General features: G+C 41.3%; 1 protein-coding gene and 1 long non-coding RNA gene across 2 annotated transcripts; one reads left to right on the forward strand and one right to left on the reverse strand.

The window, feature by feature from the left end:
• Positions 1-7,764: 7,764 nt before the first annotated feature.
• Positions 7,765-8,779, forward strand: LOC138855015 (uncharacterized). Its single transcript, XR_011394174.1, has 2 exons — positions 7,765-8,148; positions 8,573-8,779. It is a non-coding gene; the product is annotated as an uncharacterized lncRNA (long non-coding RNA).
• Positions 8,298-13,594, reverse strand: LOC138855013 (uncharacterized). The gene is made up of 3 exons (XM_070101593.1): positions 13,182-13,594; positions 13,024-13,080; positions 8,298-12,772 (listed from the first exon to the last, which is right to left on the reverse strand). Exons 1-3 carry the CDS (start codon positions 13,324-13,326, stop codon positions 8,790-8,792), a joined length of 4,185 nt encoding a protein of 1,394 aa, XP_069957694.1. The 5' UTR covers positions 13,327-13,594; the 3' UTR covers positions 8,298-8,789.
• Positions 13,595-18,360: the final 4,766 nt, after the last annotated feature.

Consider the following 18,360-nt stretch of genomic DNA (forward strand, 5'->3'; position numbering starts at 1 on the left):
ACTGGGAGCACAAAGCGATACATGAAACAATACTTCAGAGGAACTTGCGTGGCTTACTTCTCTCTCTCAGCTGGGTTAGAAGCTGGGTTGGCAGACTGGCTTAACCCACGAGAATGGCTGACTGGAAGACGGGTAACGATGCACACAGCATGAAGGAGAAGGTGGATGACAGGAGACAGGCTGGATGGTAGGCTGAGGCAGGCTGACTAGCGTTCACTTCCACAGTCTGGCTTACTGACTGGCTTAATTGCAAAATCCGGGTCAAGCCCTCGGAGATTGAAGCAATTAGCACACGAACTAAGCCAGGAAGCTTGAAAAACGGCTGTAACAGGCGTGCAGGCTACAGGGTGGAGGTTGTGAGGGGAGCGAGTAGCTGGAGATGGGTGAGACGGTTCACCTTTTGACCCGCCGGCTACTCACAAACAGTCTTCTAACGTCTTGAAATTCCCTTAAAAAAGCTTAAATCCACGCTCCCACACCGCTGCCACCATTTATCATGTGGGGTTCGAACACGTGGATAGGGTAAAGAAATACTCATGTAGGCTGGTAGTACGTATATTACGGATAGTGTGGGAAGCGCCAAACAGCCGTGACCTGCCTCCTTGCTCTCACTCGTAAGACTGACTAACTCACAGTGCCCATATGTGAGGGGGTGTTTGAAATACTGCTGTGGTCAGCAGCAATATGAATACAGTCAGTGATTCACGCAGAGACGGTTGGTAGTGAGTCATCTACTGGTACACTGGTTACTGGTAACTGGTACTACTACTGAGATATATAATATATATAACAGAACGGCCCTGTGCTCTCTCACTGCCACGCACTTCTCACCACTCACGAAGGTGGCTTGTAAGCCACTCTATGCCACAGGGATGGTGAAGAACACTCTTAGCATCCAACTGGGAGCACAAAGCGATACATGAAACAATACTTCAGAGGAACTTGCGTGGCTTACTTCTCTCTCTCAGCTGGGTTAGAAGCTGGGTTGGCAGACTGGCTTAACCCACGAGAATGGCTGACTGGAAGACGGGTAACGATGCACACAGCATGAAGGAGAAGGTGGATGACAGGAGACAGGCTGGATGGTAGGCTGAGGCAGGCTGACTAGCGTTCACTTCCACAGTCTGGCTTACTGACTGGCTTAATTGCAAAATCCGGGTCAACCCCTCGGAGATTGAAGCAATTAACACACGAACTAAGCCAGGAAGCTTGAAAAACGGCTGTAACAGGCGTGCAGGCTACAGGGTGGAGGTTGTGAGGGGAGCGAGTAGCTGGAGATGGGTGAGACGGTTCACCTTTTGACCCGCCGGCTACTCACAAACAGTCTTCTAACGTCTTGAAATACCCTTAAAAAAGCTTAAATCCACGCTCCCACACCGCTGCCACCATTTATCATGTGGGGTTCGAACACGTGGATAGGGTAAAGAAATACTCACGTAGGCTGGTAGTACGTATATTACGGATAGTGTGGGAAGCGCCAAACAGCCGTGACCTGCCTCCTTGCTCTCACTCGTAAGACTGACTAACTCACAGTGCCCATATGTGAGGGGGTGTTTGAAATACTGCTGTGGTCAGAAGCAATATGAATACAGTCAGTGATTCACGCAGAGACGGTTGGTAGTGAGTCATCTACTGGTACACTGGTTACTGGTAACTGGTACTACTACTGATATATATATATATATATATATATATATATATATATATATATATATATATATATATATATATAGATAGATAGATAGCTACATTTAGAGTAAGAGGAAGAGGACGAAAGGAAAATGGAAACAAGTAAGAGAGAGGTGAAAGTGTATAAACTAAGGGAGGGGGAAATTAGAGTCAGATATAAGCATCTATTGGCAGAAAGGTGGGGTATTGCAAATACGAGTAGTCGGCGGTTTGAAGAGGGTTGGAATAGCTTTAAAAGTGCAGTATTAGAATATGGGTTAGAAGTTTGTGGCTGTTGGAGGGAGGGTGCAGAAGGAAATAGGTGTGATTGGTGGAATGATGAAGTGAAGGGTGTGATCAAACACAAAAAGATAGCCTATGAGAGGTATTTACAAAGCAGAAGTGTTATAAGAATAGCAGAGTATATAGAGAGTAAAGGAAGGAGAAGAGAGTGGTGAGAGAGTGTAAAAGGAGAGCAGATGATAGAGTGGGAGAGGCACTGTCAAGAAACTTTGATGAAAATAAGAAAAATAATTGAAGTGAGATAAACAAGTTAAGAAAGCCTGAGTAACGAATGGATATGTCTGTTAAAAACAGAGTAGGAGAATTAGTAGATGGGGAGATGGAGGCATTGAGTAGATGGCGGGAATATTTTGAAAAACTTTTAAATGTCGACGAAGAAAGGGAGGCGGTAATTTCATGCACTGACCAGGGAAGTTCAACATCTTTTAGGAGTGAACAAGAGCAGGACGTGAGTAGGAAGGAGGTGCGTGAGGCATTACATAGAATGAAATGGGGTAAAGCAGCTGGAACTGATGGGATCATGAGAGAAATGTTAAAAGCAGGGGGGGGGGATATAGTGTTGGAGTGGTTGATGTTTTTGCTTAATAAATGTATGAAAGAGGGGAAAGTACCTAGGAATTGGCAGAGAGCATGTATAGTTCCTGTATATAAAGGGAAAGGGGACAAAAGAGAGTGTAAAAATTATAGGAGAATTAGTTTATTGATTATACCAGGAAAAGTATATGGTAGGGTTATTTTTGAAAGAATTAGAGGTAAGACAGAATTTAGGATAGTGGATGAGCAAGGAAGCTTGAGAGTGGGTAGGGGATGTGTAGATCAAATGTTTACATTGAAGCATATATGTGAACAGTATTTAGATAAAGGTAGAGAAATTTTCATTGCATTTATGGATTTAGGATAGGGGAGCAGTATGGCAGATTTTGCAAGAGGATAGTGAGGCTCAGGTTAGGGTGTGTAGAAGAGAGGGAGACTATTTCCCGGTAAAAGTAGGTCTTAGACAGGGATGTGTAATGTCACCATGGTTGTTTAATATATTTATAGATGGGATTGTAAAAGAAGTAAATGCTACGGTGTTCGGGAGAGGGGTGGGATTAAATTATGGGGAATCAAATACAAAATGGGAATTGACACAGTTACTTTTTGATGATGATACTGTGCTTATGGGAGATTCAAAAGATAAGTTGCAAAGGTTAGTGGACGAGTTTAGGAGAGTGTGTAAAGGTAGAAAGTTGAAAGTGAACATAGATAAGAGTAAGGTGATGAGGGTATCAAATGATTTAAATAAAGAAAAATTGGATATCACATTGGAGAGAAGGAATATGGAAGAAGTGAATGTTTTCAGGATTTTGGGAGTTGATGTGTCAGCGGATGGGTTTATGAAGGATGAGGTTAACCATAGAATTCATTAAGGAAAAAGTGTGAGTTATGCATTGAGGTATATGTTGAGACAAAAAACGTTATCAATGGAGAGAAAGAAAGGAATGTATGAAAGTATAGTAGTACCAACACTCTTATATGGATGTGAAGCTTGGGTGGTAAATGCTGCAGCGAGGAGGCGGTTGGAGGCAGTGGAGATGTCCTGTCTAAGGTCAATTTTTGGTGTAAATATTATGCACAGAATTCGAAGTGAGGAAATTAGGATAAGGTGTGGAGTTACTTAAAGTATTAGTCAGAGGGCTGAAGATGGGTTGTTGAGGTGGTTTGGTCATTTGGAGCGAATAGATCAAAGTAGAATGACGTGGAAAGCATATAAATCTGTAGGAGAAGGAAGGAGGGGTAGGGGTCGTGAGCGAAAAGTTTGGAGGGAGGGGGTATAGGAGTCTTTGTGGGCGAGGGCTTGGACTTCCAGGAGGCGTGCATGAGTGTGTTAGATAGGACTGAATGCAGACGAATGGTTTTTGTTAGCTGACGAGCTGTTGGAGTGTGAGCAGGGTAATATTTAGTGAAGGGATTCAGGGAAACTGGTTATTTCAATATAGCCTGACTTGAGTTCTCGATATGGGAAGTACAATGCCTGCACATTAAAGGAGGGGTTTGGGATAATGGCAGTTTGGAAGGATGTGTAATAGGAGAGTATATATATAATTGGGGCCCTGATATTATATTCAACATGGATTTAATTATATTGTTTCCCAACACTTTTTATATTGTATCTTTTTCATGCTTCTAAACTGTTGTGTTCTGAGCGCCTCTGCAAGAACAGTGAGTATGTATGAGTTGAAAGTGTTGAAAAATGATGAAAGTATTTTCGTTTAGCGGATTTTCTTTCTTTTTGGGGCACCCTGCACACACACACACACACACACACACACACACACACACACACACACACACACACACACACACACACACACACACACACACACACACACACATACACACACACATACACACACACACACACACACACACACATACACACACACACACACACACACACACACACACACACACACACATACACACACACACACACACACACACACACACACACACACACACACACACACACACACACACACACACACACACACACACACACACACACACACACACACACACACACACACACATACACACACACACACACACACACACACACACACACACACACACACACACACATACACACACACACACACACACACACACACACACACACACACACACACATACACACACACACACACACACACACACACACACACACACATACACACACACACACACACACACACACACACACACACACATACACACACACTCACACACACACATACACACACACACACACACATACACACACACACACACACACACACACACACACACACACACACACATATATATATATTATATATATATATATATATATATATATATATATATATATATATATATATATATATATATATATATATTTCTTTCTTTCAACACACCGGCCATATCCCACCAAGGCAGGGTGGCCCAAAAAGAAAAACGAAAGTTTATCTTTTAAATTTAGTAATTTATGCTGGAGAAGGGGTTACTAGCCCATTGCTCCCGGCATTTTAATCGCCTCTTACAACACGCATGGCTTACGGAGGAAGAATTCTGTTCCACTTCCCCATGGAGATAAGAGGAAATAAACAAGAACAAGAACTAGAGAGAAAATGAAGGAATACCCAGAGAGGTGTGTATATATATGCTTGTACATGTATGTGTAGTGTGACCTAAGTGCAAGTAGAAGTAGCAAGACGTACCTGAAATCTTGCATGTTTATGAGACAGACAAAAGACACAAGCAATCCTACCATCATGTAAAACAAATATAGGTTTTCGTTGTACACTCACTTGGCAGGACAGTAGTACCTCCTTGTGCGGTTGCTGTTTACCAACCTACTACCTATATATATTTATATATATATATATATATATATATATATATATATATATATATATATATATATATATATATATATATAAATATATATATATATATATATATATATATATATATTTATATATATATATATATATATATATATATATATATATATATATATATATATATATATATATATATAAATGTCGTGCCAAATATGTAAAACTGGTTAATTAGCAAGAACTCATTTAAAATTAAGTCCTTTCTAACATTTTCTCTTATGCGTTTAAAGATACATTTTTTTCATTTATGTTAATGTAAAAATTAATAATTTTGTTCCAAAACAACTTTGGAAAACATACCTAACATTATATGAAGCACGATTTAATTTAGGCTAATCCAATTAAATATATTTTAGATAAGTTTACAATAATTTAATAATAAACACAATGAAATATATTGTTTTTCGTAAGATTGAGAATAAATGACTTTTGCGACATTTTTGCATTCACAAATTATCACATGCCTTATTCGGCAAGAATAGCGTTACTATTTCAGACAAAATCGCAAGTTTTACCTGTTCGGCACGACATGTACAAGCTTACAGCTGAAGTATCGCTCTCCTCACAGCTACGACTCTCGCAAGTACAGTGTACTGGACGCAAGGAACTGGGCGGACGAGAAGACCTTGGGTGGCCGAGGTCACTTCGACGTGCAGTCGTCACCAGCCTCGCTCGTCCTGGACAATGTTCGAGCCAGTGACGAGGGTCTCTACAGGTGTCGTGTTGACTTTAAAAAGAGTCCCACGAGGAACGCCAGAACCAACCTCACCGTCATAAGTGAGTTACTCTCATGTGTTCTTCCTTGATGCCAAGTATTACATGTCACTAAGTGGAAACATTTGTAATATTTACTTAAGAGAAAGAGAAAGAGAGAGAGAGAGAGAGAGAGAGAGAGAGAGAGAGAGAGAGAGAGAGAGAGAGAGAGAGAGGGAGAGAGAGAGAGACAGACAGACAGAGACAGAGACAGACAGAGACGGACAGAGACAGAGACAGACGAACAGACAGAGACAGACAGACAGACAGACAAAGACAGAGACAGAGACAGACAGAGACAGACAGAGACAGAGACAGAGACAGAACAAAGACAGAAACAGAAACAGAGACAGACAGACAGACAGACAGACTGACAGACGCAGTTATTAGAATTATTAGAGAGGTGGGTAGGCAGGTAGATAAGTATGTAGTCATTCAGTATAGTTTACTATGTATCATCGACCGTTGCAGATGACTCTAATCACATCTATAATGTGAATCTCCAGCTTCCTGAGCCGGAGAGTCAGAATACGTCAGGTATACCGAGTATTATGTCTGCTCTCTCTCTCATCTAACTTCTCATCACTACTTGTGTTTCTTCTTTCCCAGACTGGGACTCATCTCTGTCTGTCTGTCTGTCTGTCTGTCTGTCTGTCTGTCTGTCTGTCTGTCTGTCTGTCTCTTTCTGTCTCTGTCTGTCTGTCTCTGTCTGTCTGTCTGTCTGTCTGTCTGTCTTTCTGTCTGTCTGTCTGTCTGCCTGTCTGTCTGTCTCTGTCTGTCTGTCTGTCTGTCTGTCTGTCTGTCTGTCTGTCTGTCTGTCTGTCTCTGTCTGTCTGTCTGTCTCTGTCTGCCTGTCTGTCTGTCTCTCTGTCTCTCTGTCTGTCTCTGTCTCTGTCTCTGTCTCTGTCTCTCTCTCTCTCTCTCTCTCTCTCTCTCTCTCTCTCTCTCTCTCTCTCTCTCTCTCTCTCTCTCTCTCTCTCTCTCTCTCTCCGTGATGGAACTGTTGGGTACAATCATGTGGGCGGCAGCCCAACTCGGTTGGTGACTGCATGAGCTGGCATGGTTAAAGATCTCGTTCAACACTTGGCCTCTCCTAATTGAGTACCTGTGTTGGGATAATCAGGTTTCCAGGGGTTTACCTGTCTGACCAATGCATGAGAGTGGGCAAAGGGTGCATGGAACCTTGTAGACACCACCTATTAGGTGGTGTGGTTTTAATCAGACTCTGTTTCGCTGTCCCAGTGTTTTTGAAAGTCTTTAGTGTACTGCAAAACCAATATGTTTTCCCTGTCAGGCGTTGCCTTAGGTTCAGTCCTGTAGAAAGTCTTCCTAGATGACAGTAGGGCCTTCTGAACGAAATCCCTGAGATATCTCAGTTTTGTGGCTATGTTAAATATCTTGTTAGTAGTATATATTGGTCGATCTAGAAACACTGCCGGATAATGACCATGGAAAATGCGATAATGATGGGGTTTGTATGACAGGGTAATTGTTTAATATGATTAATCATGCCCCAAGGGGATAGAGAGACTTATTCCTATGCATTAATAAGTAGGTACATAAAGTAGAACAAAGGATTCGGGTGTGCAGGTGGCAGATTCCGCGATAATGAGTGTGGAAAAGAATGTGATAATGGGTGGTCTGCATAAGCACAGGTGCTGTCAGGGGGTACAAGTTTAATATGTTTAATCATCCCCCAGGGGATAGAGAGATTTATTTCTGTGTAATTACTAAGTATAGGAAGGTAGGTAATGATCACTTCTGACACCCCAAACTCAATCACTCTGATAGATGGGAGAGGCAGTACAAAAAAGGATTCAGGTGTGCAGGTGGGCAGATTCCCAGGATAATGAGTGTGGAAAAAGAATGTGATAATGGGTTGGTCTTCATAAGCTCAGGTGCTGTCAGGGGTACAAGATTTAATATGTTTAAACATCCCCCAAGGGGATAGAGAGAGAGAGGCTTATTTCTGTGTAATTACTAATTATAAGAAGGTAGGGTAATGATCACTTTTGACTCCCCAAACTCAATCACTCTGATAGATGGGAGAGACAGTACAAAGGATTCAGGTGACTGGGTACAAGCTTACCATCTCCGAGGGAGTCCCCCCCCCCCCTTCCCGGGGCCCGACTCACTGACGCGACTGTTGCTACTTCACAACAACAACACTGCTGGGTTTAAAGAACGCGGTAATGGATGGGCAGCCGGTCGCCCGAGGGAACCGGATTCCGGGATAATGACCATGGAAAAATAATGAGATAATGGGGGGTCTGTATGACCTTAGGGCTGACAGGGTAGGAGTTTAATATGTTTAATCATCCCCCAAGGGGATAGAGAGTCTTATTACTAAGTAGGAACAGAAGTAGAGTAATGATCACTTCTGACTCCCCAAACTCTATTACACTGATAGATGGGAGAGAGAGGCAGTACAAAGGATTCAGGTGACTGGGGCTCTCTGATGGAGTGTTGCGGCGGGCCTGCTTCTTTGGAGGTCATCGGGTGTGATTATCAGCCCTGCGCCCGCTCTCCGGCTACATCGGGGGCATCTGTGTGAAAAAGGATAATAACCTAATTTTTCAAAGGGTGAAAACAAAAAAGTCTCTCTTAGCAAATATATTTATTAGTTAACATTACATTGTTTTATTCCTCCTCTCCCTCAGAACAGCTAGCTTCTAAGAGCATGAAACTACGAGCAGTGGCGGAAGATCTACCTCTCTCGCGTCGATGCTTGACCCTGGGGAAAAAATCTCTTACGGTTTTTTCTCTTCCCCGCCAAAGATTGCAACTGTCTCTCATCTCTAGTTCCTCTTCTTCTTCTGTACTCCCTTCTTCAGTACTGCTATTAGCTTCTTCGTCTTCCTCCACTTTGTCATCTGTTTTATCTTTAAATAATTTAAACTTTGTTTCTCTGGCATCTGGATGACCATAGGATACAGAGTGATAGGCATCTAAGTAAAAGCGCTTATCATCAAATGAGCTAAGACCTCGTTTCCTAGTGGTGATAGTGGTCATCTGACCTTTTAAATTTCTAATTTGACTATATTGGAAGGTATGTTTAGAACCGTCTTCCAGCACACTTCTAAAGTTATTATGAGTTAATAATTGTTGTTCAGACTGAGGAACTCCTTTTGCAGCGATAGTGTTGTTATTATCTGCTAGCAGGATGCTATACATTTTGGGTTTAATGCAGACTATTTCTGAAATAAGGCGGTCCCCCACCTCACTTTTAAGTAAGCCTAGAGATCCCTTCCTTGAGTCATTGTAGAGAGGATGATCTGTGGGGAAATTAGATGTGTCTATCCATTTCCTCAATGGTTCCTTACCGATTTCATCAGTAAGGTTTTTGATGCCCTCTAAACAGGCGATGACACTATCGGTATCTGAATAGATTAGTTTTATTTTGTCTTGGTATGTTTTCTTAAGAATCATATACCAAAAATGGTACAGCTTAAATTTGGCAAGTTCTAGTATCTGGTAACCTATGTAATTAGGGTAAGTGAGTTTTATGGCTGGCGTCCCCGTCGTAACCAATACTTTGTTTTCTGAAAGCTTTATGGCTTTCTTAAATAGTGGCTTACTCACCGCTCGCAAAAATGCTCCCGCTGATGTTATGAGCTTCGTTTTGTTGGCATATTTTGATGGATTAAACAATGTCTTGCCGAATACAGAATTGGTCAACAATTTAAATAATCGCTGACAGTCTTTACTAGTGCTACTATTGCGTTGCCTCACGTTCGTTTCAACAAAGCCCGCCAGATATTTTCCTTGTGAGAATTCATATATGCTATGAATTTTCTCAATTTGTAGACCTATCTCCAAGAACAACTGCAATAAAGGCAATGATATTAGGTAGTTTCGTTTGGGGAGATGGTCCCCCACTAATTTAGTATTTTTACGGGGTAGTTTTTGATTACTGATAGCCAATAGCTGTTTGCTGTACTCAGATAGATCATCTAATGTTATCTGTTTGTGATAGAGACATAGTGGTAAGTCATCCGTGTAGCGAGCTAATTCTGGGGCTATTCCTAGAGTGTCTATAAGAAGCCAGTAACCTTTTATAGAGTCTTGAGGATTCTTCTGGAGAAGACTGCCATTTGCGAGAAAACTCGCCATTTCTGCGGGTGAGAGTTTTCGAATGTTTGCGTAGGGCAGCGCCTCAGTCATGCAAGAACCATAAAGAGAATTAAAATCCCAGTATAGCAAAAATTTACTTACTAAGTTTTTCTCATCAAAATTGGGATTAATGAACTGGTTATTGGCCTGAGCAAACGTCCTAACAGCAGTAGTGAAGCCGCCTCTTATATTAGACTGTATGATGTTATAAAGCTCCTGATCAGTAATTAATTCTAATTCCACTCCACTGGTTTTTAAGAAGGCATCATAGGCAAAGCCGGGGAGAGAAACATAGTGAACAACATCTAGATTATAGATGTTGTATAATAATCTCCTATGCAAGGTGAATATGTCAGCCAGAAGTCCTACATCACAGCTGAGATATACTAGGAGATAGTCTCCTAGAGTTTGACAAGCTGTTTTCTCCCAAACCAGATGAGCATGATCGAATTCTTCTTGGCTAATATGCTTCTTAGACAGAGAACTGTAGAAAGCTCTTTTTGGGGGTAAAGTCTTCTCTTCGAGCCTTTCTGGGGAGCTGCAATATTCATAAGGAAACACTTGTTTGCCGGTTAATAAGCTTCCCCAACTTTCGGGGGGTAGATGACTTATCATCGCCTCTGTGAATTTCAAGGGTGATTTTGAAGCTATGTGCGCCTGAGCCAAACTAGCCAAACCAGCGGACAAGAAGGCTAGACTATCCAGGAAACGTAGTGCTCCTATTTCTACTTTTAGAAATTTATATCCCTGTTTCATTAAAACATTGATTGGGGCTTTAACACTTAGTTCTTTAATTATCAAAGCCATATCATATGATAGGTTATGAATAATAACAGGCAAATATTTACCTGAATTTTTCTGCCTTAAATTGCAATTATTGCAGAGTGCTCCTAAATAATTAGCCTTAGGCATTAGATGGTCATGATGCCTCACCTTTGGTTTGGTAAGAGTAAAGTCCTGATGACAGAAGTTGCACTTCTTCTGTATGGCAAAATGTATATGCTGCTCCCTGGTCATATGAAGTGGATAACAGGGAGTGTTCATCTTTATCCAATCCCATAAAGACGAAAGTCTATCATACATATGATCAATACACTGTACCCCCCGATGGACATATCTATCTATTATAGTGCTATTTCTGTCTATCACTATATAGCCATAAGCTATTGCTACGTGTCTAGCTGTTATTACCCCCTCTGGCTTACGATTATCGAGATAAGCTTCTAAATCCACAAAGGCAGTATGAGAGGGCAAGTAGCCCTTGTGAGTATTTTTGAATTTACAAACGCTTCCAGCTGGGGGAAAAATCAACTTTTGTTGGTTGTCGCATGAATTGAAATGAGTTTTTAAGTTGCAAATGTCACTATATTCACTTAAACAATTCAAGCAAAAGTGCTTATTGCGTGAATGTTTTCTGGAGAAAATTCTCATATATTTCTGGAAGTGTTTGATTAAAGCTACATGAGTCTTTCCCAACAATAACAGGGGCACTACCAGTGAATATTTATTACTACCCCGACGACATAAAGTAGCATGATAGGTCCCTTCATGAGAAGTTAAGCAATAAATAAATATTGATATTTTGTTGTCAGACTCGAGTTTGTGGATGTCACTCCACTGGACAGGGAGAGTCACTCGCGAGTAATTGACAAATTTCTGAAGGCTATCACATCTAGATAAATATCGTCTGATTTTATACCAGCCCCAGCCAAGTCTACGACAGAAAAAGGCCGCCAGACATTGAATAAAACAGCTATTTTTTACTCCTCTCGGGTTAAATATCTGATTTTTCCCTCGTAAAGATGTGGGATATTCTATATAGTCTCCTAGGTATCCACGCACTCCATTCTTGCATATTACAATATGAAAACCCTTTATATAATCTAGTATGAAGCCTGATCCCTCGCCCGATGAAATTTCAGTTTCTAATCGCATGCTAAGGTACTCCCTCCATGACCGTAAGAGCCGAGATATATCATCTCGTGTAACTAGTTGCGCGGGAAAAGTTATATAATGCTCACGACTGTCATCCTCTCCCAGTAGCGACTGTCTGCGCAAAATAAGGCTCAGTTCGGCATAAATCCTAAGAGCATTTTCATAAAGTGCTCGTCCTGATAGAACAGTGAAAAACTGTAATATGTGCCTCATAAATGTTGTTGCGAAGGACTGAAGAAATAATATGGGGTCGTGTTTATGAGAGGCAGGAATTGAATATTTTATTCGACAGAAGTGACCTTGAAAACATTCCGACCGACTCGTAATGTGTGGTTCCTCTGAAATGGAATCGTCTCCCATTTCACTCTCTTCCTCATCTGAACAAAAATTTTTTTTACCTGAAGTGAACCTTCGATTAGCAGAAGAGGGGGAACCCAAGAAAGAGTAGTAATGATCCTTGGAAGAGGAGCTGTCACTTGTGGCGGCTGGTCTCCATCCACTGGGACCGGCAATCGGCTCAACTTGCTCTTGTGGGAGTGTTACGGTCGAAGATTCATCGGAGGACACAGACTGATCTGCATAATATAATTAGAGAAAGTTATTTATTATTATTTTGTTTTAGAGCCATACTAGACTAATTATAACTCTAGCAATCTTTTAAAAAAATGTTACTGTTAAAGTATAAAACTGGGAGAAGCTAAGCAATCTATGGAATATATGCGGTTCTCAAAATGATTTTTATTCTTGTTAGTGAGATACTTTATAAACATATCTTAAAAATGTTTGACTGTTAATAAAAATAATTGATTAAGAAAAGAGCGCTGACCTCTTTCTTCCTGGCCCGCCCCCCGGATCATCTGCTTGGAGTATTGCCCCGCCCCAACTGTTGGAAAAAATTATTATTAGCTCAAAGACTTATTTCTTTATCTGAAAATAGCAGTTTTAAGAAAACATCAATTCAGAGCAATAACCTGGGTATCTCACCTGTCACGCATCTCCTGCGATGAGCTGTGACATTCGCTACACACACTGATAGCCCGCAGAAACTACAGGAGAAAGTGTGGTGAGCTGCATCCTGAGGGTATAATCGCCCGCATAGGTGGCATCTGCGAGCTGGGTGACGAGTCATATCTGTAAATACACACTCTCACTCTCATATTCCATAAATTATTTAAATTATAGATAATATTTTAATCTCCCATAGATAGAGAAGTTTTTACCTGCTCTAATCTAAGCTGGTAACTTTCTTGAGTGAGCGGGAAGAGCACCTTTCGCCCTAGACGAAAAGGTGAGCGTATTTATAGCACGCTTTTAGGATAGCGTGCTCATAAGATGCTTAATTTTCCCCAAAGTAGAGGTACAGTTTTTCACATCAGTCTCTCTCTATTTTCACGAGAATCTTTTAAACAAAATTCCCTGCAAGTCTATATATTATAAATATAATCTAGAAAAGATTTCTTATTGTCAATAAAGTAAGAGGGATAAAATCTGGGAAGAACTCTTTTCCCGAACGAAAAAATAAGAATTTAGACCGGGCAAGTAGGGAGGATTACGTAAATTGCCATAGTCATGTGAATTTCCCATTTGTATAAAGCCGAGGCGAGGGAAAGATTAATTAATTAATTTATAGATACTGACCATCGCCAAAACTAAATATTCTTAAAAATAATAATAATAATAATATATTTTTCCCCAAAATAAAAATAAATAGGCATCAGCCGGCAGAAAGTGGCGGAGCCTGCTTCTCTTTGTCTGTGACCTCCATTCGACCCACCACCACCTGGCGTAGGGAAGGTAGTGAAACTGCGTAATATCCAGACGACCTTCACTGTCGGTCGGGCTTTTTTTCTATGGTCTTCTGGCGGGAGAAAGGCCATGCCGCCATTGTTATCTTCATCTCTGGGATAAACTCCCCCCTCCCTCCCCTCTGCTTTGAACTAAAAAGAAATGTTTATATATATAAGATGATTCTTCCACAAAAAGGCTCATTTGAGATGGGAAGATGGACAAGGTCTGTACCTTTACAGAGGAAGAGTTGAATATTTTCAGAGAGCCTGCAAGAATACTTGTTGCTGGTTTTAGCGGGGCAGGCAAGAGCAGTCTAGTGGAGCGTTTATGTAAAAAATATGCCGGTTCTTTCGCGAGAATAATCATTTCCAGTCTGGATGATAAAACTCACCCTTTGAAACAAATCACCTCTCTTAGTGAGAAAATCATTTTAGTGAAAGGTCTCATTAACCCGGCGGATTACCAAAATCCCCTTGAGACAGACAATAGCTCTCTGTATATAATTGATGACCTTTTTAATGAAGCAGTTAAGAGTGATGTTATAGCCAATATTTTTACTAGAGGAAGACACGAGCAAATATCCGTAATTCTCATATCTCAAAATTTATTTCCACAAGGAAAATACGCTCGCACGATCACGCTTAATTGTAGTCAATATATTTTATTAAGACAACGAGATCTGTCTCAGTTGGAATGTCTCGGGCGACAAATTTATGGAAAAAATCTAGCCCCGAAATTTGTTGAGATATATCGTCACGTCACTGCGGATAAATACGGCTATCTTCTGGTTGATTTAACCGCTCCAGAGGAAATTCAATTACGAAGCTTCATTACCGGAGAGGGCAACTGTGAAACTGTATACCGCTGGTAAAAACAAAAATGGCCTTAAATTCACATAAAAAGAAAATTCTAGAAAAGGTATATAGAGACGTCAATAGCCCTGGGGGCTTTACTGGGAATGTTAACAAACTTTTTAGAGCAGCTAGGGAGAAAAACGCCTCTATTACTTATAAAGACGTAGTAGATTATCTCTCTTCTCAGAGGGCCTATACTTTGCATAAATTGCAGCCTCTGCGATTTCCCAGACGGAAAATCATAGCTGCAGCCCCTCGCATTATACTCACCTGCGACTTGGCGGACATGACTTTATTACATTCCCACAATGGTGGCATTAAATATATTTTGTTATGCATAGATGTCTTTTCAAGGTTAATGAAGGCAGTAGGACTAGTCAGAAAAAACTCAAAAAGCGTCTTGTCAGCCTTACGAAATATTATAGAAAGCCCCACCTTCCGTGGAATTTCGAGATTACACACGGACAGAGGGGCCGAGTTTTATAGCCGTCCTCTTCTGAATTACCTAAAAAAAAAAAATATTAAATTATACAGTACCTTCTCGGACACTAAGGCTGCAATAGCGGAACGGGCTATTCGCACGCTTAAGCATAGAATCTACCGCTATATGACTTTAACAAATTCTTTAAAATATATAGAGGTATTACCAGCCATAGTAGAAACTTACAACTCAACTCCTCACTCCTCTCTCAAGAAAGGTCAAACTCCACAACAAGTGCATTCTCTGAGTCTTCCTCGAGACATTCGTCGGCAGTTTGGGCTAATGTATTTAAATGCCCGTCCTCATCAGCCTCGTACTAGTCCACGGCTGACTCCTGGAGCGCATGTGCGGATAACTAGGCACCGGGGGATATTTCACAAGAGTTATTGGCCTCAAAACACCGAAGAAATTTTTAAAATCCAATCGGTTGATAATTCGCAAGTAATCCCCACATATTCTCTTATCGACCTGAGCGGGGAAAAAATACTCGGGCAATTTTACGCTCAGGAATTAATAGAAACATCTCTACCTGAATTTTTTCCCATTAAAATATTGAGACGGAGAAGAAAAACTGACGGCAGTAGAGAATATCTGGTAAGCTGGGTGGGTTATCCCCGAAGTGCAGATAGCTGGGTGCACGAGAAGGACATGCAAAATGTCAGACAGGGGTAAGCCCCTAGCAGTGCAACACAGAGAGTTATTAATTTTATTAAACAAACTTCCAGCTAAAGCTCGCAATCGTATTATTAAGGAATTAAAAAAAAAAGAAATTAATTGCATATCTGAGATATTTACTAATTTTCTTAAGAAAAATCTAACAGTAGAACCGACTATTTTGAGCAAATTAAAGAAGTTTAGAGGAGACATTCTCACCGTTGCCCGTAAACGAACTCCACTTTATAAAAAAAAAAATATTCTTCTTTCGAAGCGCGGAGGAGCCATCTTAACTACACTCTTACCTCTGGTCATCTCGCTGATTAGTAGTTTTATAAAGTAAAAAATAATCGAAATGGTGGTAAAGGAATTTTGTCTCATCCCTCGGCTAACCGCCGAAAAATATATTTTTAAAAATGGAACAAATATCTTACCCACTCCTAAGCGCGAATCTCCTTTTCCCCGCCTTCGCAGAAGCACTGCAACCACCACTATGGCGCGTAGGAAGGAATCTTCCAGCCTCTCGAGAGTGAAAGTGAAACCAGCCCAAAGCAAGGATGAGAAGGTCAGCACCTGCCCCAGCATAGCAACTCGCCCTCATAAGGGTAATTGCCGCTTCGAGCTACCACCTCCCACGAGCGGGCACCCACCCGAGCTCTTTGTTGAGACTGGCGAGTCCCCCATAAAAAAAAAAAAAAAAAATAAGCTCGCTCGCTGTAATGCCGCCCGCGGCGGTGGCGGCAGTGGCGGCAGTGGCGGCGGCTGCGACGGCTGCGGTGGCGGGCGCGCCCGCGGTAGTTGCCGCGAGGAGTCTAAGAGTAAAAAAAAAAAAATCCGAAACAGAAAATAATAGCCAATAATAAACTCCCGCCGGAAATACTTTTATCTTTAATATCAAGAAAAAACAACAGTCTTTCTCTCTCGCCTGAGGACTCTTCCCCAAATTTAAATGAAATAATTGATCTGTATTTCACGAGAGAAGAATTGCCATACGCGAAATCTATGCTAAATCTATTCAATAATAATTCTTTCATTCGGTGGGATAAGAGAGGTATTTTATTCCCTCCATACCATAATTTAAACATCTTACAAATCATTAAATCTTTGACAAGCAGTCGAGCGTACATCGATAAAAAACTTTTGCCCGTTGTAGGGGAATTAGTGAGCCTTATTAGATTAGAGCCAAGATTTATAAAAAATCACAAGGCGAGAAAACAATTATTAGGCGGTTTTTATGTTAAAAAGACCGCGGAAAAAAAGCCGCTCTGGCTAGCCTATTGAAATTTAAGCTTTCATAAAGTCGAGAGAAGAGCTTTGCCTGCTTTAGTAAATACCGGGTCAGGATAGAGACAAGAAGTTCCTTCTCGAAGTGCTATTCATAAAAAAAAAAAAATGGACCAGCCATCAGTTGATTATCCCGAGAGAATTAATCTCCCGTTGAATGAAGAAGGAGAAAAGGACCCCAGTTTGTCGATATTATTACATCAATTAACGTCAAGACGAAAGATTTATCAGCAAGTGTGTTACAAAGCTCGTGTGATACAAAGTTTATGGCAAACCTACGAATCCTTCAAAGTCAATTGCCCCATGACCAGATTTACTAAGACTTTTGATGAAATTGAAAAATTATATGACAATTTTAATCAGAAAGAACTGACGGCTGAAATCAGACGCTTAGAATATGCTACGCATGATTTCCGGGATATGATAGAAGCTTTTGAAGGGGCCCAAAGCTTGTATAAGCACCTTAGGCGAATGTCGACCTAGAGAGGTCCCCCAAACCCCTACCAAACCCACCCGCAGGAGTGGGAGGCTACTGCAGCGCGGTATTTAAACCCTGCCGCCGACGTGCCGATAAACATTATCCGTCTCACTCCCTCAGCGAGGACTCTAAGGAACCCAACTGTTGACGAGAATGGAATATAAATTTCCAGTAATTGTCGGGGGAATAACGGGTGAAGAATTCCTGGAATATGGGGATTGTATCGTGTATCCCCACAACGCTACTTCTGCTCGCCCCTACGAGCCGGCTCTTTCACTCTGGGAAAAATATCCTTTTTCCAAAATTGAGCGAAAATCGCTAATCCTGGTGAACCGCGCCATAGCTGCAGATCGGGGCACACCCGGGGAAATTGTCCTAAAATCACCCCCACCATGCACCAACACCCTTGATGACAGGCCAGAGGATTTTTTAAGACCCCACCTCGCAGCACTAATATGTCAGTTCTCAGCAGGTCCTTGTCTTGAAAAGAATGAAATTGCGCAACAGCAATTAGAGCGTAGTCTCGACACGCATTATGTACGCGGTTTGAGCAAGGACACGCAACAGAATCGACGAATTTGGTTTAAATTATGTCTGGTGTCCCTGGGTCGGGCAGTGATAGCC

This window comes from Cherax quadricarinatus, chromosome 5, assembly GCF_038502225.1.
Source record: "Cherax quadricarinatus isolate ZL_2023a chromosome 5, ASM3850222v1, whole genome shotgun sequence".
NCBI classification, from domain to species: Eukaryota; Metazoa; Arthropoda; class Malacostraca; order Decapoda; family Parastacidae; genus Cherax; species Cherax quadricarinatus.